This window comes from Vanellus vanellus, assembly GCF_965231255.1.
Source record: "Vanellus vanellus genome assembly, chromosome: 25".
Taxonomy (NCBI): Eukaryota; Metazoa; Chordata; class Aves; order Charadriiformes; family Charadriidae; genus Vanellus; species Vanellus vanellus.
Genome location: NC_138930.1, coordinates 1,136,846 through 1,157,101, shown reverse-complemented (window position 1 = coordinate 1,157,101; position 20,256 = coordinate 1,136,846). Strand labels below are relative to the sequence as shown.

Below are 20,256 nucleotides of genomic sequence, written 5' to 3'. Positions count from 1 at the left end.
CCGTGCTGAGCCCCCGCAGCATTGCACCCGCCCAGCAGCGTGTCCCTGTCCCCGGGATGGACACCCGCCAGGTTCTGCCTTTCGAGGTCGGGGACCCGCCGCTTATCTCTCTTCCGGCGGAGGCGAGCGGGTCCCTCCCTGTGCCGGAGCCCCCTCGCCCGTAACCCAACCCGCGGGCTGGCGGGCACAACCGTGGGGCCCGCGTGGGGAGGGGACGTGCCCCGGGGGTGCTGTGGGGACGGCCACCCCAGGAGCACTGCGCTGGGCACCCCAGGGTGCATCGCCCGCTCCGGGCTCCTGGGGTGGTCTCGCACCCATCCAGGGGTGGGTTTGGAGACAGTGAAGGGCTGAGGTCTCCCAGCTCATGTCATTGGTGACTGTTCCCAAACTGGGCTGCAGCTGGGGGGTACCTGGGGTGGGTGCCCTGGGGTGCCCCGAGTGGCAGCTGCCAGCCCAGGAGGGTCCTTAGCACATTAATTAATCAGCAGGAGCCAGAGATGAGCCCTGGGGGCAGCTGGGGCTCTGTACTGGGCTCCCCAGCTGGTCCCAGTAAAGCCTGGGTGGTGCCGGGTGCTGCGGAGGGCGGGTGGAGGCATTTTGGGGTGATTAGGGCTGGAAAGGTATCTCTGCCCTATAAAAGTGCCCCCTCCCACCCCCTGTGGCTGGTTGTGGGGTCTGTCCCTGGGTGGGTGGGTGTGTGTGCGTGCTGGCTGCTGTGCTTGGGGGTCCCTGGGGTGGGGGGCAGCACCCCCCCAGCTCCAGCGGTTCTTTTGGAGCGAGTGATGTCCAGCAGCCCCGGGGCTGGGGCTCTGCACTGTCACCTTCGGGCATCCCGTGTTTGGGGTGTCCCTGTGTGGCTGTCCCAGCCATGGCGGGTTTGGGGACAGTCACCCTGTGTGCGAAGAGGCTCCGCAGGGAGAGTAGCAGGGACCTGGGGCTCTCGGCCACCAAGGCTGGGGCTCGCCAGCGGGCCAAGAGCTGGCAGAGAGAAGGGGATGCTGCCCACTGAGGGGCTGGGACCCCTGGGAACACGTCCCATGTCCCCCCTTGATCCCTGTGACCCCCGGGAAGGGACGGCTGGTGAAGCTGCGTCTTGAAGGAGAGCGTGGCAGGCTGACGTCGGCTCCCCCCGCCCCGGGGAAAGGGGTGAGTGTGTGTCCCCCCTCCTCCTGGGAACAGGGGGGTTGCCCCAGGCTGCGCTGATGGGACCCCTCTGCCCCACAGAGCCCCACCAGCCCTCTGCTGCAGCCCTGCTATGAGGGCGCCTACTTCTCGGGGCTCCCCATGGATGGGTGCCCGGACCCCGCTGCCCCCAGCCTGTGAGTATGTGGGATGGGGTCCCCGCGTCCCCCCCAGCACCGCTGACCCTCTGCCTTCCTGTGGTCCCGACGCCCGGCAGGGATGGTCGCAGGAAAACCTGCAGCACGCCAGACTGCACCCTCGTCCTGGAGCTGGTGAGCTGCTGGGGGGACGCGGGGGGGCTGCGGCACCGGGGCTGAGGTCTGACTGTGCCCCCTGGTCTGCTCCTCCGTGCTCGCTGGCTGGCGGCGGGGTGCTGCGGCCACCTTCACCACGGTCTTCCCGGGAGACTCCTACGAGGTGGGTGGCTGCGTGCTGGGGTGGGGGCCCACGGTGGGTCCTCAGGGTGGGCATGGGGGGCCGTGAACAGCCATGGTGTCCACATGGCCTCTGTGCCTGTGTCCTTCCCTTGTGGCTGGAGAGGAAGGGGGGCCCGAGGGCTGAAATCCCAGGGAGGGGGTGGCTGAGGGCCCCCCAGGATCATGCTCAGGGTGCTGGTTATCCTCTTGGGGAGCACCCTGGTGTCAGGACATGGGTGCTGGTGTTATTTGGGGCTGCTTGGAGATGCTGTTCCCTTCCAGGTCCACGTGAAGCTGCGTCCCCACGTGCAGCAGTTTCTGCAGAGCCTTTCCAAGACCTACGAGGTACCTGGAGCGCCCACGTTCGCCTGGGGTCTGCAGGGAGCTGGTGGGGTGCAGCTGTGTCGGGGTGGGGGGGGACCTTGGGCGGCCTGTGCAGGGACCTTCGCCTGCTCCCCCAAATCTTCATCTTCACAACCATGAAGCAGGACTATGCCGAGAAGGTCATGGATCTGCTGGACCCCAAGAAGAAGCTGATTAGGTGATGATGGCCTCCGTGATGGGGACCTCCTGCGTGGGACGGACTGGTCCCCACAGGCTCTGCCTCTCCCAGCGGGATTGTCTCTGCGCCCGGGGCTGCTACTGGAAGGACCTGACCCGCCTGGGCAGGGACCTGGCCAAGACTGTGGCTCTGGACCACACCATCCAAGGCTTCCCCACCCAGGTACCGGCAGCGCTGGCTCTCATGGCGGTGGTGGTGCTGGGGGGTTGTGTGCACCGGCCCTCCGGGAGCACCGCAGCCGCAATGGCTCCTCCATGGTCAGCATTTGTCCTCTCTCCCCAGGCTGCCAACTGGATCCCGGTACCGAGGTGGTGGGGGTTCCTGCGGGATGAGGAACTGCTACGCCTCACCCCACTGCTGGGACAGCTCAGCCGGGTGGTGAGGACCTGGGGGCTTTGGGATGGGGAGGGGATGGGTGCCCTGGGCTCCCGGGACAGGGCAGTGCGAGCTGCCCCGGACCCCCCTCTGGGCAGAGCCCCCCCTATCCCTGTGTCTCCCTGTGCAGGACGATGTGCGCACCAAAATCCAGCAGCGGTTCCCACACTGCAGGCTGCCTGCTGAGGACTAGGACAGTCCGGACGGAGGGGAGTGGGATGGAGAAAACGCCCATGGCTGGAAGCACGAGGGACCCTGCTCCCCACTGGGCTCAGAGGGGCTGGTGGGACTCACACCGCTGCGGGGGAAGCCACGCTCCAGAGCGTCCAGGCTCTAATTCATCCTGCGGCACTGGGCTGGATGGTTTTTCGGCAAAGCCATCGTCACCAGGTCCCTGCCTTGGTGTCTGCAGCTGCACTCTGCTTGCGCCCCCCGGCAGGCTGCGAGCCATGGATCCCAGCCTGTCCCCGGCGCTGGGGGTCCCACCAGGGAGAGTCCCTCGCTCTCAGCTCCATCCCAGCTCCCTCCTGTCTGTGCTCCGTGAGGTCCGGCCAAGGCTTTTTTTTTTTTCTTGGGCGATTACAAGCTTGGACAAAGGTCTCGCTCTCTTCTGTAACTCCTCAGCTGTGCAAACATGTGGTGTTCGGGGATGGCACAGCCGGTGGGGGGGACAAACCACGCCCTCCTTGCCATGCCATGGCCATGTCCTGGGGCAGCCGGAGTCCTGTGGTGGTGGAGGCTGAGCCCAGTGCGGTGTCGGTGCCCCTGGGAGGGCCCCAGCTGGCAGCTCTCCCCGTGCCCGTCCCAGCCCTGCCTGGTGCCGCGCTGCGTGCCGGGGCGCAGCTGCTGCTGTGCCGCTGCCAGCCCTGATGGGACAGCGAGGGCCCGGGGCGATCGTACCCACTGCCGTGGTGTTGGGGGGGGAAGAGTGGGGCGGCCGTGGGGTGCAGCAACCTCTGGGACCCTTTTTTTTTTTTTTTTTTTTTTTTTTTTTTTTAAGGACTAAAGGCTGGTAAACAGGAGCTGGGGATTGCACTGTGCTCCGCACCGCGTGGCAGCAGCGGTGTGAGTCCAGGCTGCCCTCCCCGAGGAGGGGTTTGGAGTCTGGTGGCCTCTCCCTCGCCAAAAGCTGTGTGGGCTCGTGGCTGAGCTGGTGCCGGAGGAGCTGGCTGGGGTCACTCGGGCGCAGCTGTTTGGAGAGAAGTCGCATCTCCTTATCCTCATGGCCCTCCGCCCCTGGGAAAGGACACAGGGCTCCCCGGCCACCCGGTCCGGCCCTTCTGGAAATAGCTCCCTCGCAGCAGCGTGACAGACCGGGCCCCCCCGGCATGGCTCGGGTCCCCGGGGATGTCAGGGGACGAGCCAAGCGGGGAGGGAAGCCACCACACAGCCAATGCACAGAGCTGGACATGGGAAGGGCTCAGCCCTGGTGCTGCTGGGAAGGGAAGTCACCCTTTGGAGGGGGTGGTCCAGAAAGGCAACAAACAATTTATTTTGGAAGCCGGGTGAGGGCAGCTCTGTCCCAAGCTGGGATCCGGCTGCCTGTGTGTCTGAGCAGCCCAGGCCGATGTCACACTGTCCTTCCAGCCTGGGGACAGCAGGAGCTATCTTTCATGATGCAAAAGGCCACACGGTATGTGATACAGAGGATGGCTATGAGGATCAGGCTCCCACTGATGAGGATGGGGAGAAGGTCCCTCTGCAGCCCCTCCTTGCGGGGGAAGCGCTGGGGAGGGGAGCAGGAATGAGTGAGCTTATTGAAGGTGTGGGAGGGGGGACAGGCCGTGCAGTTGTTGGCTGAAGCACCCTGGCACGTGTAGCAGGAGGGGTGGCAGCTGGCACAGACGTGGGCTGTGTTCCTGGTGGTGGTGGTGGCTCTCCGGGTACGGCCGTAGTGGTGCGGAGGGCAGTAGGACAGGCAGGAGCGCTGGTAGGCATACAAAGAGCCGCTGCACTCTGCGGAGGGACAGTGGCGTGAGTCAGGCTGCGGGGCCACCCGGGGCCGAGAGCACTGTCCCCTCCTGCCCGAAGGCTTACCCTCGCACACTCCCTGCGCGTCCCGCCTGAGGCACTTGTCTGTGGCAGAGGCTGCAAAGCGCCTGGCTGTCATGTCCTCGTCCGTGCCATAGAGGTGCAGAGTGAAGCTGGTCAGCACACCTGGGGGCAGGAGGGACAGGACTTGGTGCTGATGGCAGCCACGTTCCCACCCTCTAGGGTTTGGGATGTGCAAGTTGGTGGATGTGGAGCAGGATTGGGGGATTCGTGGGGGAGAGCTAAGCCGTGTCCCCTTCCTGGCCGTGTGCTGGCCAGAGGGACACTCAAAACAAACACACACTCCTGCAGAAAAAGAGGGTTCACATGCCCAGGAGGAGCAGGAAGAGGACAAGCCAAGTTGCTAATCGAAGCAGGGGAAGGAAGGAGAATGAATGACCAGGTGCTGGGTGAGGGTGACCCCCCATGGATGGGGTTTGCTCCCCTGGGGACCCACCTGTGTTATAGGCATCACCCTTGTTCTCTAACCGGAGCGTCCAGGTCCCATTGGGGTTCTCATCCCAGAAGTGCGTGGACATGAAGGTCCAGTCCTGGTAGCCCTGCTGGCTGGTGTCGTATGGGCTGGAGGAGAGCGACAGCCCAGGGGCTGGAGGGGAGGGATACAGCCCAAAGGAGGCCCTAGAGGTGCCCTGTGCTTGGGGCATTGCCAAGACATGGCAGGGGCCACAGCACAGTGAGCCCATTCCCCGTGGGGGCCAGAAGGAGCTGCTTCAGTGTGGGGGAGAGTCTTCTGACCCCAGGAGAGGCTGTGAGAGGAGATGATCCCTCTGCCCCCCAGCAGCCGGTAAGTCTCATTGCAACGTGCTCCCTGTGAGCTCACAGAGCGCTCTTACCGTACGGTCACCAGTGTGGACGTGGTCCCCATCGGGCTGGTCAGAGCGATCACCAGATCCCCCCTGCGGCTGTAGCTCAGGGAGAGCTGGACCTGGACGTGCTCCAGCGAGCGGATGCACTTGGTCCTCCCTGTGCAGGAGGAGACATCTGTAGAGATGGTGAGCTTGGAGCCGATGTTCCTACCAAGTACAAGACGGGGGTAAGGGCATCTCTTCCCCCTCTGTGGGTGTCCTGCCCTCCACCACGGCCTCTAAGCACAGTCCTGTGGGTATGGCAGAAGCCAATGTGGCACAGACCACTTTCTGGGCAGCATCGCTTGTTCCTGCAGTGGGCACAGCACTGCTTCAAGAAAGTCCCCGCGTGAGCTCTCATGAAGTCTGACCCAGGGGATATCGTCCCTTACCGGGGGATGTGGAGAGCCTTGATGGAACACTTCTGCTGAGGCTGAGTTCCTGTCCATGCCTTGGCCATGTCCACCAGCAGACCAGTGTCCAGGAGCCCATAGCCATAGTAGTGGCTCACTGAAAAGCAGATCTCACCCAAGAGAGGACGTGTGAGCCCTCTGCACTGAGAGCGCACCGGGGGTGCCTGCCCCAGGTCTGATGGCAGGGGGGTTTGAGGGGCAGCACGTGCCCCTGCAGCCAGGGGAGGGAAGGAGGAGTGGGCAGGGCAGGCAGCAGCTGAGCCCTGAACTCACCCTTGCGTCCGACGCCGTTCACAGCCCAGTCTTCTGCCTGCAGGTGAGCGGGCTTGGAGGTCCTGATGACAAGATGCTGCAGGTCACGCCAGGTCAGTGCCGGGCTGGAAGCAAGGAGGACTTGGGGACATAGGTCTCTGCTTTGGGTTAGCTTTTGAGGGTGAGATTTGTCTCTTCTAACTTCCAGTGTGGGAGAGTTAGCTGTTTTGGTCCAAGCTGGTCCCCTCACAACCATCTTTACTGCCAAAATGGGAGCAACAGAGACCTCCAGAGGACGACTCTCCTCCTGCCTCTTGTCCGCTCTCCTGCAGTGTCCTGGGAGAAGAGGCTGCCACCCACCAGAGCCTGGGGGGACCTCTGCTCTGCATCCCCAAACCTCCCTGTTAGCCAAGTCCCCCTTCCTTGTCCCTGCAGGGTCCTGGTGAGGCACTGGGGGGGACTGTCCCCCTGCTGTATGGCACCTACTTGGCCTCCAGCGCGAGGGCAATCATTCCTGCAGCCAGTGGGGCTGAGGCGGAGGTGCCCGTGTGCTTGTCAGTGCAGCGGTGGTGCAGGTCGGTGGTCACCTGGGGGGGACAGGGGGGTGTCAGCACTGTTGCCTGCTGCTGGAGCAGAGGGCAGGGCTGCCTGGAGTTGGGGAACTTCAGTAAATGCTCCCTCCAGGTCCCTTCATGCTTTTTGGGGTCCAACACAGACATTTCAATAGAGCCCACCTCTCCCTCCCCAGGTAAGGAGGACTGGGATGAGCCCCCTCTGTGCTGGGAACTGGTGTCTGCCTGAGGGTCGCTGCTCCGGCAGAGCTGGCATGGCACTCACGATCTGCACTTCGCTCGTGGTCCTGCTGCTGTAGGTGGTGGTGAGGATGGCAGAGCAGCCCTCGCTGTACCGGGGCCTCTGGCCGCCCGCCAGGACGCTGCCCACCGACAGGGTGTAGATGCTGTTGGTGTACCCGTCGCAGTTGCAGTTGTCATAGTTGATCCCACCGTTGCCGGAGGCCCAGATGAAGATGGAGCCAAGGCCACCCCGTCCCTGGCAGGGGGACGCAGGGGGGAGTGAGCAGGGAGTCCTCACACCAGCGAGGTTCCTGGGGCCATCCCTGAGCTTACTTTGGTGACCCCTCTGTAGAAGGCCTCCGCCGCCAGCACGCCTGGCCCGTCCACGGTCTTCCCGTTATCCTCAGGGCCCCAGCTGGCGCTGTAGATGTGGATGTGTTGGGGACGCAGGCTGAGGGACTGAGCCTCCACCATGTCTGTGATGGGACCATCCAGCATCCGCACACCTGCAGGGCCAGGATGAGGAGTGGCAGTGTCCGAAAGGCGGCAGCACTGGGGGAGGCCATGCCAGCACTGGGTGGATGTGAAACTTGCACGTGCTGTGCCAACATAAGAGCTGAGCAGCATCTCGCCACCCCCCCCACACCTCCCCCAGTTATCCTGAGCACCTTCACGCGGTGCTGCCCTAAGGAGATCAGGTTCCTGCGGGTCTATGCAGCCGCTGCCATGAGCTGGTTCCCAAAGCTCCTTGTTAAGCCCTTTGCAATTAAGCCCAGTGAGTTCTCCCAGCTTTTAACCGCATTTGCTACACTCCCACAGGGGAGCCTGAGCCTGTGTGGTGCTGGTGCTGCCTGCCAGAGCCCTGTGTTGCAGAGGGCGTTAAACCCCCAGGGAGCACCGAGCCCCGCACTACGGCTGGGTGTGCGCTAACACTGCAGCATCCTCTACTCTCCTGCAAGCCCCCCCTCCCCCCAGAGCAGCCCCACTTGGGGCCATGTGTCCCCCCAGGGTGCCGGACCTGGTTGGTGACCCCCATCCCACCAGCACACCGGAGCAATGGCTCACCCCCAACTTTGGCATTGTACGCAACGCCTGCTCCGCAGATTTGGTTGTTGGCTGCGGCTGCCACTTCTCCTGCACAGCGTGTCCCGTGCCTGAGGGGCAGAGTTAGCCTGTGAGCCATCCTCTGCGAGGGCTGGAGGGGTATGGCACAGCTTCAGCCCCCCGAGAGATAAAGGACCCAGCTCAGGGCGCTGGGCAAAACTCACCGGTTCTCGTTCCCGGCGGTGTACCTGGGCTGGGGGTCAGGGTCGTTGCTGTTGAAGTCGTAACTTGCCAGGGGGTCCTATTGCAAAAAGAGGCGCTGGCATGAGCAAACCACCTTTGGGGGTGGGTTGTGACAGCTCAGCACGGGTTCCTGGTGCTTCATCCGGTGTCTGGCAGTGTGGGTCGCCCTGCCTTGCCCGTGAGCTCACTGCCTGCCCACTCCGGAGAGGGAAGGGGGGGCCCTTCACACCCAGAAACTGCACCGGGTTCAGCTGGAGTTGTTGGAAGCGGGGTTTTGCTAAAGGAGCGTAACTTTGCACATCGCTGTACTGCTTCATCGTGTTCATGTGCAGTGAGAAAGCCCAGCATAGCGAGTCCCCCGAGGGTGAGCCCCACCGCCCCCACAGTTAGGAGAGAGGAGCTACAAACCACTGAAATGGTGTTATAAACAACAACTAAGATTTACCTATCCTTTCCTCTCGGCTCTCAGAGCACGTGAGGGTTTACCAGCTTTACTGGCTTTGCAGCTTGCTGTAATTACACCTATTATGGGGGCTTGAGCGTGTACAAGTTCTAACGTTTCCTTGATGTGAGAATTCACTGCGGGAGACACCAAACCTTTTGATCCAGCCACGGAGAGGCTGAGTTCCCACTGCAAAGTCCCACGGGTGGGACAAAGGCACCAGCTCCCACCCTCCCCTGGAGACAACTCGCCCCAAAGGAGCCGGTTCCTGCAGCCCTCGCTGCTCAGCCCCTCGTAATTACGTAGTTGGCAGACAGGTCTGGGTGGTCCTTCTCGATCCCATCATCCAGGACAGTCAGCACGACCCCTAGCCCGGTGTACCCTTTGCTCCAAGCAGTGAGGATGTTTAGGTCGGGATTGATGTCATTGTTCTGGAAAACGGATTACATTTGATCAGCCCCTGGGCAGCAGGCTGCAGGTGACCTTCAAGGACTTCTGCTGCCTCATCACTGTCAGCATTAGTCCTGTTTATGCATCGGAGAGGTGATTTGCTCGAGGATTAGAAGAGAGAGTGGCAAAATCTCACCATGTACCACTGTTTATGGAACCAGGGATCTGTTGGCACCATACTGACACTTCTCTTCGTGCGCCTCTTTATGGTTTGCTGCTCAAACCAGAGAACCTGGGTGGGAAGCAGTGCTGTTGGTGGTGGGCAGAGCCTGCCCAGCACGGTGTGCCATAATCTCGGTCCCTGCAACCGCCTCCTCCCTACCTTTGGCTCTTTTGTCAGGCGCATGTTCCAGCCCCAGTGCCTGCTTAAGGCTTTCTGCCTGGTGCCACGGTGTTTGAAATGGTAATAGGGCTCTCCCTCCATCACCTGCAGGTGCAAAGAGCTGCTGTAAAAGATCCTTTCTGGGCAAGCAGCCGGGCTGGGGCTGCCTGTGCCAGCTCTACGTGGGCCACGGAGATCAGAAAGATGCATTTAAGGCGAGTTGTACATGGCAGGACAAGCAGAGAGCATCGCTTGGAGACAGGGCGGGCTCCCAGGGAAGGGTCGTGTGTGCCCTTCAGCTTTCCTCGCCCCCCCGGGCACACACAGAGGCCGTTAGTGACGTGCATCCTTGCCGCGCTCAGGCTTTCATCCGCATCCAGCGCTTTAAAACCACTCGAGGGAATAACCGAATGCTCCGTTTTAAAATTAAACCGGCTCATGGTGGGGACGAACGGAGGGGGACACGAGCGGGGCAGGTGGACGGGAGGTGCTGGACTGGCCCCCGTGGCCCTCCCCGTGGTGGCCACCAACCAGGCCGCACCTGGCCCAGGCAGAGCAGGCCGTGCCGCCGGGCCAGCCCCGTGGCCTCCCGCGGCCCCGCCGCCACCCGCACGGCCCAACTGCTCAGGTAGAGCCGGGGCTCGGCGGGGACCGGCGTGGCGACGGCGACGGCGGCGACCACCAGCCCCAGCAGCAGCCCCGGCCCCAGCAGCACCCCAGGCCTCGGCCGCGCCGCCATCATGGCGGCGGCGTTTAAGCGGGCGTTGCCATGGCGACAGCGTCGCCCGGCCCCGCCCCGGCCCCGCCCCGCCCCGCCGCAGCATTGGCCCGGGCCGGCGGGGGGCGGCGGAGGCACCGGCGGGGTCGGACCGGCATCGGGGCCGCCGCCGCAGCCATGGGCACGGTGCAGCAGCGCCTGCAGCGTTTCCTCGATCGCCCCGGGCCGCTCGGCGACCTGCTGGGCCGGCTGGAGGCCCGCACCGGCGTCCGGCGGCTCTACCTGGCCACAGGTGCGACCGGCACCCCCGGTCCCCCCCGGTCCCCCCCGGTCCCCTCCCTTCCTACCCCTCCAGTTTGGGGCGGGGGGGTGTCTCCGAGGGTCGCCCTTTTTTCCTGGGGTGCCCTGGCAGCCCCTCACCGTGCCGCTGGGCTCTGAGGGGGGAGGGGGTGGGTGGGGAGGGCCCCCCGTTTGGGGGTCGCGGGGTGCTCTCATGGATCGGGGCCGCGCTGGGATGGGGGTCAGGGGGGTGGCGGCCGCGCTGGCCGTCCTCGCGTGAAATCCCACACCCCGACCCGAGGGTCTGCGTGTCAGAGGTCTCAGCCGGACCCTCAAGACCCCCGATATGCCTCGCGGCGGGGGGATCCCCCCTGTTCCCCGACAGACCAGTCCCCCCGAAACACAGCGGGTCAGACTGTGCACTGGGGATGGGAGTGCCTATCTGAAGGCAGAGGTCCGGCTGTTAACGAGATCCTGTTCGCTCATTAATGAGAAACCAGCCGGCATCTCTCCGGGGAGCGGCCTCCTGGCACGACGTGACCCCTCTCTCCCCGCTGCGGCTCTGACCCTCGGCCCCGTGCCGCTCTCCACCAATTTACAACTTGCCCATCCACCTTCTCCAATTCTCTATTTTATATAAAACCTCCCAGGAGGGGCTCGAGGTTTCCCGGTTGCCCACAGCCGGCCGAGCGCTTTCCCTGCCTTTCGCCTCCTGGTGCGATTTCCCGGCCCTTTGCCTGCTGCAGGGATCCTTTTCCCACTCCGAGGGGGAAAGGGATCTGTGAACGGGGACGTGCTGCTGCGAGCGGGTTGTGTTTGGATGTGGTGCGTGGTGGCCGGGTGTCTTCCAAGCACAATGGTCCCGCGGCTTTGGTGGTGCTCGGATGCAATGGACTTTTGGGGGTAGGGGCAGAGTGGAGGTACCACTGCCACCGACGAGCGATGGTCCCGTGTTCTCGGTCCCTGTCCTGGAAAGGAGAAGCTGCTGCTAAACTAAAAATACCCGATTTCTCCTTCCCCCAGCTCTGGAGCGATTCATAATTTGTGTTTGAGTGCAGTAGCAACCCATGGCCCACAGTTGGGAGCCCATTTTGCCCGTCCTCTGGGCAGCCCAGCCAGCCCGGCCGTGCAGTGGCTTCAGCTGGGTAAAAACCATCCCGGAGGAGGTCAGTGTCCCCTTCCAAGGCACGGGGCTGGCTGTCACGGCGGCTGCTCGCCCTCCTTGCCAGGACAGGCACCGTGGGACGGCTCCGGCCACCCCCCTCAGCAGCTTTTCTTTGTAAGTGAAACCTTTCACTCGTTTTTTTGCTGTTACATAAATTTCTCTGGGGGCTAAACATAGCCTGTGAAATCCCTCCTCAGGCTCCTGGGGGAAGGACACCCAGCGCTGCCTGAACCTGCCTGTTAGTTCTCCGTGAAGGGAGGTTTGTGATTGCTCCAAAGCCGCATTGCTCCTGCCCGTCTCCTGGGAAGGACGCGAAGCCCCGTTCGTGCCCGGAGCCACGGCCATGCCGGGCACCGGGGGCCAGAGCAGGGTGCAGAAATGCTGCAGTGAGCGGAGCGGGGATAATCCATCCTCTGAGCTCGAGCGAGGGCTTTCCTCTAATTCACCCGTACAGACAGGTTAAGTCCTGGCTGTCCTGCCTGCGGCAGGGCAAGGCGCTTACGTTGATGGAGGAATTTGTACGCAGGGAGGGGAAATGCTGCTGGGCTGTGACAGTAAATGCCTTCGACTCCGGCTCTGCATGTCCCCAGGCTGCTTTCCTGCCCTCTGCCCCTTCAGGGTCTGTGTTTCGGCTGCCTGAGGCAGGTTGGAAGGGAGCTGCTGGGTCCCGGCACCTCTGGGCCCTCTGACCCTGCGTGTGAGCGAGACCTTTTTGCTGTGGCCATGGTTTCGGCAGCAAGGGCTCCTTGCCCCAGCTTTCCCCATCTGCCGGCTCTCCCAGCTCCGCCGATCCTGCCTCCTGCAAGCATCCGAGGACTGGGCACGCTCCAAACGACCGAAGCCTTGGCTTACATTTAATTTTAATGATTTAATTTAATAACAGGGAAGCAGGATTGGATTGCTCGTTCTCAGGGGACTGAATCCTTAATGAACAGTGGCTGCACGTGCAGGAGATGTGTACAGGGAGCAGAAAGGAGACGCAGGCTCTGGCAGCAAGGCTGCTCCCGCGCGCTTGGCTCCAGTAGCAAGGCTTGTCCTTGAACGGTCGTTAGTAAAATGCCAAGTGGCTCCGAGCCCCACGCATGGAGCAGAAGCTCAGTGCCTTGACTTTGGACTGTAGGTGTGTGTTAAAAGTCTCCGCTTCTGACGTCCCCGCAGCCTTGGCCCGGGTCCAGGCTGGTGACAGGTCAAAAGTGCTGCGAGTTTGTTGTGGTAAAGTCCCTTCCAGGACAGGGAGAGGACAAACAGTGACGAGAGTGGCTCCCTCGGGGATGAGTGAGCGCCTGCACTCCACGACAGACTCTGCCACGTGCCATGGCTCAGTGCAGCTGCGCTAGTGGCTTGTTGAGCACCTCAGTGGTCTGGTGTGCAGAGGGTCATACTGGAATTAATTGGGGGTGGTCGTTATTCCCAACTGGAGGGTCCTGGCATGCACCTCTTTTACTACGGGGATAAAAAACCTGCTCAGCAGACCGAGCTGGGGTCTCTCCTCACCATCTCAGTGTTGGCAGGTAAGTGACTGCCCTCTCTGTCCCCCCCTGGCAGGTTCTGTGGCATTCCTGGGGCTGTACCTCGTGTTCGGCTATGGCGCCTCGCTGCTCTGCAACCTCATTGGCTTCGCCTACCCCGCATATGTCTCGTAAGTACCAGTGTCCCAGCCCAGCCTCCCTGCAGCGCCTGGAGAGCGTTCCCTGCCCTTAGCTGAGGGTCTCCCTGGTAAATGAACAGGCAATTATGGTTGGGAAGCTCTCAAGACCTTCCTGAAAATGCTGAGACCTGGCACGGTCCCAGCTTGGGGCAGCAGCATGCGGTAGGCAGATTTGCTCCAGGGTTTGGAGGACTTTGGGAGGAGGTGCCCACCCTGGCAGCAGGACTGCAACAGCAGCGCCCTTCTCCTCTCCTGCCACAGCATCAAAGCCATTGAGAGCTCCAACAAGGAGGATGACACCACGTGGCTGACATACTGGGTGGTGTACGGCGTCTTCAGCATAGCCGAGTTCTTCTCCGACACCTTCCTCTACTGGTTCCCCTTCTACTATGCTGGGAAGGTAACAGCTTCACTGGGGACTGCCAGGGCCAAAGTCCCCTCACCTGATGGCTGAACTTGGAGGAACCAAGCGTGGTGGGCTCTGTCGTGTTAGCGGGGCAGTGGTGATGGCACCACGCTCCATCCAGAGCTCCCTGCAGTCAGATGAGGTCCTGGTACCTCCAGCGAGCTCCAGCCTTGGAAAGCTGCCTTTGGGCCAGGCTGGGGGGGAATGGAGCAGCTCAGCTGCTGCCCTGTCACTGCTCCCCTGCTGGGGGCTGCCTCGCTCAGCCCCTGCCCTGCCATCTTCAGCTCTGGAGCGTCTCTCCTCCCCGCAGTGCCTGTTCCTGCTGTGGTGCATGGCCCCCGTGTCCTGGAACGGGTCGCAGGTGCTCTACCAGAACGTCATCCGGCCCTGCTTCCTCAGGCACCACCAGACCGTGGACAACGTGCTGGGCAACCTCAGTACCAAAGCCCTGGACGCAGCTTCCAGTGTCACCCGAGAAGGTAATGTGGGTCCCCCAGTCCCTGCTGTCCTGCTCCATATCCAGGGCAGGCAGTTTTCCCCGGAGCACAGCCTGGCTCCACTGGGATGCAGGCAACTCTCATTTTAATTACCATCCAGCAGCTGTCTCTCTGTGACCATGGGCTGTGCTCTCACAGCTGCAGCCCTGTCCCGCCATGGCGGGGGGCTTCACTCCCCCCCCTCTCCCCCCCCCGTAATTCTCTCTCTTCACTTTACGCCTCCGGGTCCAGTCCTGCACACTCTGGTCAGCAGCAGAGCCCGGCTGGCGGCCGAGGTGGCACCGCAGCTCAGCCTGTCTGTATGTAAGAGCCACGGTTCCCGCTGCCGCTGAAGGGAGAAGGGGCTGTTCTGTGTGAAACCGCCCCACCGCCACCACCACCAGCCGCTTGGCTGGATCCTGCGAACGGCTGGCCGCCATCTTGTCGCTGGCCAAAACAACGCCAGCGTGTCTCACGCACAACCGCCTTTTTCTCCCTTGGCGTGGGTAGAGCAGGCGCTTTCCCTCCTCCATCTCCGTAGCCAGAGCCCTCAAACCCTGTGTCCTCCCTCGGCCTCGCCGTGTCTGTGCGTTCCTCAGTGCTTGTGGGGGGCTCCCGGTGGAAGCGGGGCCGCAGCCCCACCGGGGTGGGGAGGACTTGGCTGCTGGGTGGGTGGCCGTTGCTCCAGGGACGGGCCTTAACGCCATCCTCGTGTCTCCCACAGCCTCCAAAGCATCCCTGAACCTGGCACAAGAAGCACAGAAGAGCAAGTGAGAGGAGACTCCGGTGGCCCCCGGTACCGGCACCGCGGGCCTGAGCTCGGGCCTGCGGTTGGGCCTGGGCCCCGCTCGGCCGGTCCCAGCCGAGCGGGGCCCAGGCCCAACCGCAGGCCCAGGCCCCGTCAGCTCCTACCCCCAATAAACCCCTGATGTTCCCCAAACCACCTCTCCCGTGTGCTCCCTGTGGGCGGCGGCTCCTTTAAGAACGGGGAGGGGGGGTGTGCGGCGCCTTTAAGAGAGTGGGCGGGGCTAGGGGAAGAGGGCGGGCGGCGCGGCGGGATGACGTTTTCCGGGGGCGCGGCGGAAGTGATGTGTGCGGAGGGGCGTGGCGGGTGAGGAGCGTGGCGGCTGTGTCCGTCTGTCCATTCTGGGGACTTGGGGGGGGTTCTGTTTGTCCGTCTGTTGCAGGGGCGGGGTGAGGGAGGTCGATCTGTCTGTCTGTCTGTCTGTCTGTCTGTCTGTCCGTCCGGGGGTGGACGGGGCCCTGTCTGTCCAGGGGGAGACGGGGGGAGTGTGTCTGTCTCGGGGAGGTGGGGAGAGTGTGTATGTCTGTCTGTCCTGGGGTGGACAAGGGGTTGGGGGGGGTGGGGGCGTCTGTCTGTCCATCCTGGGGTGGACGGAGGGGGGGGGGGGCTCGCTCTGTCCATCCGAGGGTGGGCGGGAGATCTGTCTGTCTGTCCTGGGGTGGATGAGGGGAGAGCTCTGTCTTTCTGTCCCAGGGGCGGGGTAGTGGGGAGGTCTGTCTGTCCTGGGGTGGAAGAGGGGTGGTGTCTTGTCTGTCTGTTTCGGGGGGGGTGGTGGTGGTGTGGGGGGCCTCTCTGTATGTTCTGGGGTGGACAAGGTGTGTGTGAGGGGGTGTCTGTCTGTCTGGGGGCGAGGCAAGGAGGGTTCTGTGTCCATCATGGGGCAGGGGGGAGGTCCATCTGTCTGTCTAAGGCAGGGTGAGGGTGTCTGTCTGTCCTGGGGCGGTAAGGGGGTCAGTCTTTTGGGGGGAGGCAGTGAGGGGGTTCGCCTGTCTGGCAGGGGGACAGGGAGGGGGGAAGTTGGTCAGTCTGTCCGTCTGTCTAACAAGCAATGCAAGGGCTGCTGTCTGTCCTGGAGCAGTGAGGGGGTCGGTCGGTCTGTCTAGGAGAATGGGAAGAGGGGGAGGGGTGTCTTGAGGGCTGTCTTGGGGTGGGGGGGAGGCAGTGCGGGGGCCTCTCTCTCTTGGGGATAGGGAGGGGAAGGTCTGTCTGTCTGAAGGGCAGTGCCAGGGGTGTGTGTCTGTCTGTCTGACAGCCCCCTCATCCCACGCAGCCCCTGCGCCTGAGGCCGCCCCGTGATGAGCTCCAAGGCCAAGCGGGTGCTGCCCACCCGCCCTGAGCCCCCCAGCCTGGAGCAGATCCTGGCCGACGTGCGGGGCACCCACCCGGCTGACCCCGTCTTCCTCCTCCCCACCGAGCCCTGCCGGGACCACGACCCCTCCCCAGGTGAGCCCCGGGGTGAGGGGAGAGCGAGGGGGGGCTCCGCCAGCCCCACTGAGCACCCCCCTGTGCTCTTGCTTCCCCCCCAGGCTCCCCCAGCCCCACCAGGCAGGAGGCTGCCGCCGAGGAGAGGGAGCGGCTGTACCGGCAGAGCCGCTCCTATGTGGAGATGAACCAGCGGCTGCAGGCGTCCCAGGAGCAGCTGCGGCAGCGGCGCAAGGAGCTGCAGCAGGCGGGATCGGCGCTGGAGCGCGGCATCACGGAAATGAGGCAGAAAGCTTGCTGAGGCCAGCGGCGCTGGTGCTCGGGACTCCTCTCCATCGCCGCCCTGGACTACTGTGGTTGCAATTTCACCTGCTCAAACCCGGGGTAGAACCGATTGCATTTGATTTACCGGGGGATCTGGCATTGCCACGGCTTGCCGGCACCTCACTGCTGTGCCAGAGGGACGGGGCTGGGGCTGTGCCGCCTTAGCAGCCTGACCTTTCCCCAGGGAGCGGTGAGAACCGCTGCCCATGCCAGGGAGGGGCCATCCGGGTACGGCGACCGGTTCCTGGTGTGGGAGGAAAAGCTCGGTCCCCACATTTGGTCCCTGCTGTCCGTGAACTCAATGCCGTTGTCCCTGGTGGGGTGGCATGTCGTCTGCGCCCTTGCGCCGCAGCTTCACCTATGACTTCTCTATCTGGTACTGTCCTGAAGATGACCACATCGCGTCCCGCATCTCGGAGCGCTTGAGGAAAGAAGGTTTTCGGGGCTACGTGGAGCACCAGGACCAAGTGGCCGGGATGTGCATCATCCAGACTGCCACCGAGGTCATCGAGGCCAGCCGGGTGGCCATCCTCATCCTCTCCGCCAAGTCCCTGGGTGACCCGTGGTGTCAGCGCATTTCCCAGTGGAACCTGTGTCACATCATCCACTGCCATGGCACCAAGATGATCCCCGTGTACGTGGGCGTGAAAAAAGCCGAGGTGCCTCCCTTCCTGCAGCACCTCATTGAGCTGGAGTACCAGACTGAGTTCTTCTTCGACAGGCTGGTGCACAGCCTGAGGACGCGCCACTCAGCCGCGAGCAAAGCCCGGTCTGCCTCATCCTCCAAAACGAAGAGCTGAGGGACTGTGAGTGGGGGGTCTGGTTTTGCGGCCTGTTTGGGGGCCATTGGCCCCGCAGCGATGGTGGTGGGAGCAGAGTTGGCCTCTGCTGCTAATAAAGGTGGCGGGAACGGGTCACCCGGCACTGGGGATTGTCACAAATCTCATTAAAAACACTTCTTGGAGAACTGAAGATGCAAGTTTCTGTCTGCACACCCCCGCGTCACTTGCTGAACAGGAGGTGAGGTCAAAGTCAAACCCCAGGGAGCATCAGCGTCGCTGTGGGTTTTCCACCCCCTCCCAAGGTGTTTGTTCTGCCCCGTGGGTACCTCTTCCCCTTCCTGTCCCCCTTAGCGGGGTCGGAGCCCCGCTGCAGCCCGGCACCGCTGTCACACGTGACGTGGGACCTCTGCCACTGCACTGGCTCGGTGGGGAGTGCGGCAGCATCACATTGCCACCGCAGAGGGACATGGAGCAGGCGGGGGCTGCCACGCTGCAAGGGATGGGGACGAGGGGTCACCTGGGGCTGCTGCTGCTGCTGACCCTCCCTTCGGCCGGGCTGAGTGAGCACCGGGGCGGTGGGTTGGGGTGGCCGGTGGGGGTGGCAGTTGGCTTGCAGGGATGGGGTTGCTGGATGCACTGGGGGGTCGGGGGAGAGTGGTTGGGGACCCTCAGCCTTCTCCTCTCGGTGGAGCAGCCGACTGGTGGCAGCAGGATGGGGACAGGCTCTCCTCTCCCCGGCAGTGAGCAGCTGGCTCCAGCCGTCGGTCATCGGGGGGCACGAGGCCAAACCCCACTCCAGACCCTACATGGTGTTCATCCAGTCCAGGGAAGGTAACGCCTGCGGGGGAGCGCTGCTGCACAAGCGGTGGGTGCTGACGGCCGCCCACTGCTTCCCTCGGGGGTGAGTCCAGAGCGGCCGCATCCTGCCCGGCACAGGGACGGGGGTCTTGGTGGGTTTCCACGTGGCCGGCACCAGGCTGTGGCCGGCACTGTGCTCCCACTGACGCCGCCTCCCGCCGCGGGGCAGGACGAGGTCCGTCGGGAAGGTGGTGGTGGGGCTGCACAGCCTGCGGGACCACGGGGCGGACACGCAGACCTTCGCCATCCGGGCAGTCTGTCCCCACCCTGACTACGACAACCAAACAATGGAAAATGACATTCTCCTGCTCCAGGTGGGGTTTGCGCTGGCCGTGGGGAAGGGTTGGCCATGGGGCTGGAGGAGCGTCACCGCCAGCACTGCCAGGAAGCGCTGTTGGAGACGGGGCTGAGCGGGTTCACACCGTGCGGGTGCAGCCGTGCTCATAGCCACGGCAAGGGGCTGGGTGACATTTCCTCTTCTCACCTCCGAGCGCTTTCACACCTCGGTGACATCTCCCCGCTCCTGCGGGTGCTGCGCCAGCTCGATGCTCCCCCTCGGCCGCCCACCCGCCGCCATGGCGGGGTCTGACGCTGCCTGTCACCCTGCCCGCAGCTGGAGGGGACGGTGAAGCTGAGCAGGACGCGGCGGCTCATCGGGCTGCTGGGGCGGGAGCCGGCGGCGGGGGCGGCGTGCAGCCTGGCGGGCTGGGGACCCCCCGGGCGCGGGCGGCTCTCGCCCACGCTGCAGGAGCTGGATGTCACGGTGATGGACGTGCGGATGTGCAACAACAGCCGCTTCTGGGACGGCGAAATCGCCTCCACCATGATCTGCTTCCAGGGACGCCACAGGGGCTCAGCACCCTCTAAGGTGAGGAGCTGGGGGGGGGGGGTAAAGGGCTTTGCACCGGGACCAACCGGCTGCAAAGCTCTGCAGCCCCCCTGAGCCACCGTTCCTGGGCACGGGGGACGCCGGGGAGGATGCTCACCCTGAGCAGAGAGGCCAGATGTCCCCTCGGCCATGGGGGAGGGGGTCCCTGGACCCCAGTCGGGATCCTCTCCCCACTGTCGCCTCCACCCAGGGTGACTCCGGGGGCCCGTTGGTGTGCGGGAAGCGGGCGGCGGTGGCCGGCGTGCTGTCCTTCAGCAGCCCCAACCCCACTGACCCTTTCAAGCCTCCGGTTGCCACCTCGGCTGTGAAGCATAAGAAATGGATCCAGAAAATGCTCCGGAGGGGCTGTGGCTCCCCCCAGCCCGGGCGCACGGGACAGACAGACCACCCCTTCCTATTTACATAGGTTGGCTTTTAATTCTTAATACTGTCCAGAGTCCCGGTAAAATAACATCCTTGGTACATACATACAGCGAAGGGGGGAGCAGGGCACCGCGGGACCCGGTGGGGTTGTCCGCAGGGGGGGGGGCTGAAGCCGACGGGCACACGCGGAGCAGAGACGGGCAAGAGCGGGGCTGGGTGGTGGGGCTTGAACCCGGGGCCGCGGCCGAGCGCGTGGGGAGATGCTGGCCCTCCCGGCGCATCCTTCGCTCCGTTATGGCACTCGGGAGTGGGGACACATGCTGCCCCTGGGGACTTTGACCCCCCCCTTTTCTTCAGCCCCCCACCCCGGGTCCCGGAGTGCAGTGCCGTGCCGGAGCCGAGGTCCCCAGCGGGCAGCGGGGGGTGCACATCCCCACCACCCCGGTTCACATCCCTGGGGACCCCCCGTGTATGTCCCCACAGCCCTGGGGTCTCCCTGGCCTCCATGCGTACCCCTGTGGCCCTGCTGCATGTCCCCGCGGCCCCGGTGCCACCCCCCAGAGCCCCTCGCTGTGTCCCCACAGCCCTCTGTGCGTATCCCTGTGTCCCCTGCACATGTCCCCATAGCCCCTCCTCTCCCTGCAGCCCCCCCCGTGGCACTGGTATGTGGGGGGCTCATAGGTCACCCCTTCCAAAGTGGGCAGCGAGCTGTAGGGTGGGAGGACTGGG

At 63.8% G+C, this 20,256-nt stretch overlaps 5 protein-coding genes across 5 annotated transcripts; 4 read left to right on the top strand and 1 right to left on the bottom strand.

Moving 5' to 3' along the window:
• Positions 1–1,325: 1,325 nt before the first annotated feature.
• On the top strand, positions 1,326–2,728 carry LOC309681451 (CTD small phosphatase-like protein 3; the record flags this gene model as incomplete). Its single annotated transcript, XM_082495337.1, has 6 exons — positions 1,326–1,454; positions 1,881–1,943; positions 2,060–2,139; positions 2,196–2,322; positions 2,443–2,460; positions 2,666–2,728. The coding sequence occupies 6 exons, from the start codon at positions 1,326–1,328 to the stop codon at positions 2,726–2,728; spliced, it is 480 nt and encodes a 159-aa protein (XP_082351463.1).
• Positions 2,729–4,105: 1,377 nt separating this feature from the next.
• On the bottom strand, positions 4,106–10,131 carry PCSK4 (proprotein convertase subtilisin/kexin type 4; the record flags this gene model as incomplete). Its single annotated transcript, XM_082495336.1, has 15 exons — positions 4,106–4,491; positions 4,573–4,692; positions 5,024–5,148; positions 5,421–5,600; positions 5,825–5,942; positions 6,119–6,222; positions 6,584–6,684; positions 6,935–7,147; positions 7,225–7,397; positions 7,957–8,045; positions 8,160–8,236; positions 8,923–9,051; positions 9,207–9,302; positions 9,393–9,497; positions 9,934–10,131. The coding sequence occupies 15 exons, from the start codon at positions 10,129–10,131 to the stop codon at positions 4,106–4,108; spliced, it is 2,214 nt and encodes a 737-aa protein (XP_082351462.1).
• A 136-nt stretch (positions 10,132–10,267) lies between these two features.
• Positions 10,268–15,022, top strand: REEP6 (receptor accessory protein 6). The gene is made up of 6 exons (XM_082495532.1): positions 10,268–10,402; positions 13,100–13,193; positions 13,464–13,602; positions 13,919–14,087; positions 14,809–14,925; positions 14,974–15,022. The coding sequence occupies exons 1-5, from the start codon at positions 10,288–10,290 to the stop codon at positions 14,856–14,858; spliced, it is 567 nt and encodes a 188-aa protein (XP_082351658.1). The 5' UTR covers positions 10,268–10,287; the 3' UTR covers positions 14,859–14,925; positions 14,974–15,022.
• A 140-nt stretch (positions 15,023–15,162) lies between these two features.
• LOC309681557 (UPF0449 protein C19orf25 homolog) lies at positions 15,163–16,612 on the top strand (the record flags this gene model as incomplete). The annotated part of the gene is made up of 3 exons (XM_082495449.1): positions 15,163–15,195; positions 16,160–16,332; positions 16,416–16,612. The coding sequence occupies exons 2-3, from the start codon at positions 16,185–16,187 to the stop codon at positions 16,610–16,612; spliced, it is 345 nt and encodes a 114-aa protein (XP_082351575.1). The 5' UTR covers positions 15,163–15,195; positions 16,160–16,184.
• A 1,304-nt stretch (positions 16,613–17,916) lies between these two features.
• Positions 17,917–19,581, top strand: GZMM (granzyme M; the record flags this gene model as incomplete). Its single annotated transcript, XM_082495335.1, has 5 exons — positions 17,917–18,009; positions 18,140–18,318; positions 18,445–18,589; positions 18,889–19,143; positions 19,355–19,581. 5 exons carry the CDS (start codon positions 17,917–17,919, stop codon positions 19,568–19,570), a joined length of 888 nt encoding a protein of 295 aa, XP_082351461.1. The 3' UTR covers positions 19,571–19,581.
• Between the last annotated feature and the right edge of the window lie 675 nt (positions 19,582–20,256).

What these genes read in the sequence shown, in the direction of transcription:
- REEP6 (XM_082495532.1), top strand. Translation starts at nt 10,288, where the DNA reads ATGGGCACGGTGCAGCAGCGCCTGCAGCGTTTCCTCGATCGCCCCGGG. An exon ending in CCTTCTACTATGCTGGGAAG is followed by an intron (nt 13,603 to 13,918) that starts GTAACAGCTTCA and finishes TCCTCCCCGCAG; the next exon opens with TGCCTGTTCCTGCTGTGGTG. An exon ending in TTCCAGTGTCACCCGAGAAG is followed by an intron (nt 14,088 to 14,808) that starts GTAATGTGGGTC and finishes TGTCTCCCACAG; the next exon opens with CCTCCAAAGCATCCCTGAAC.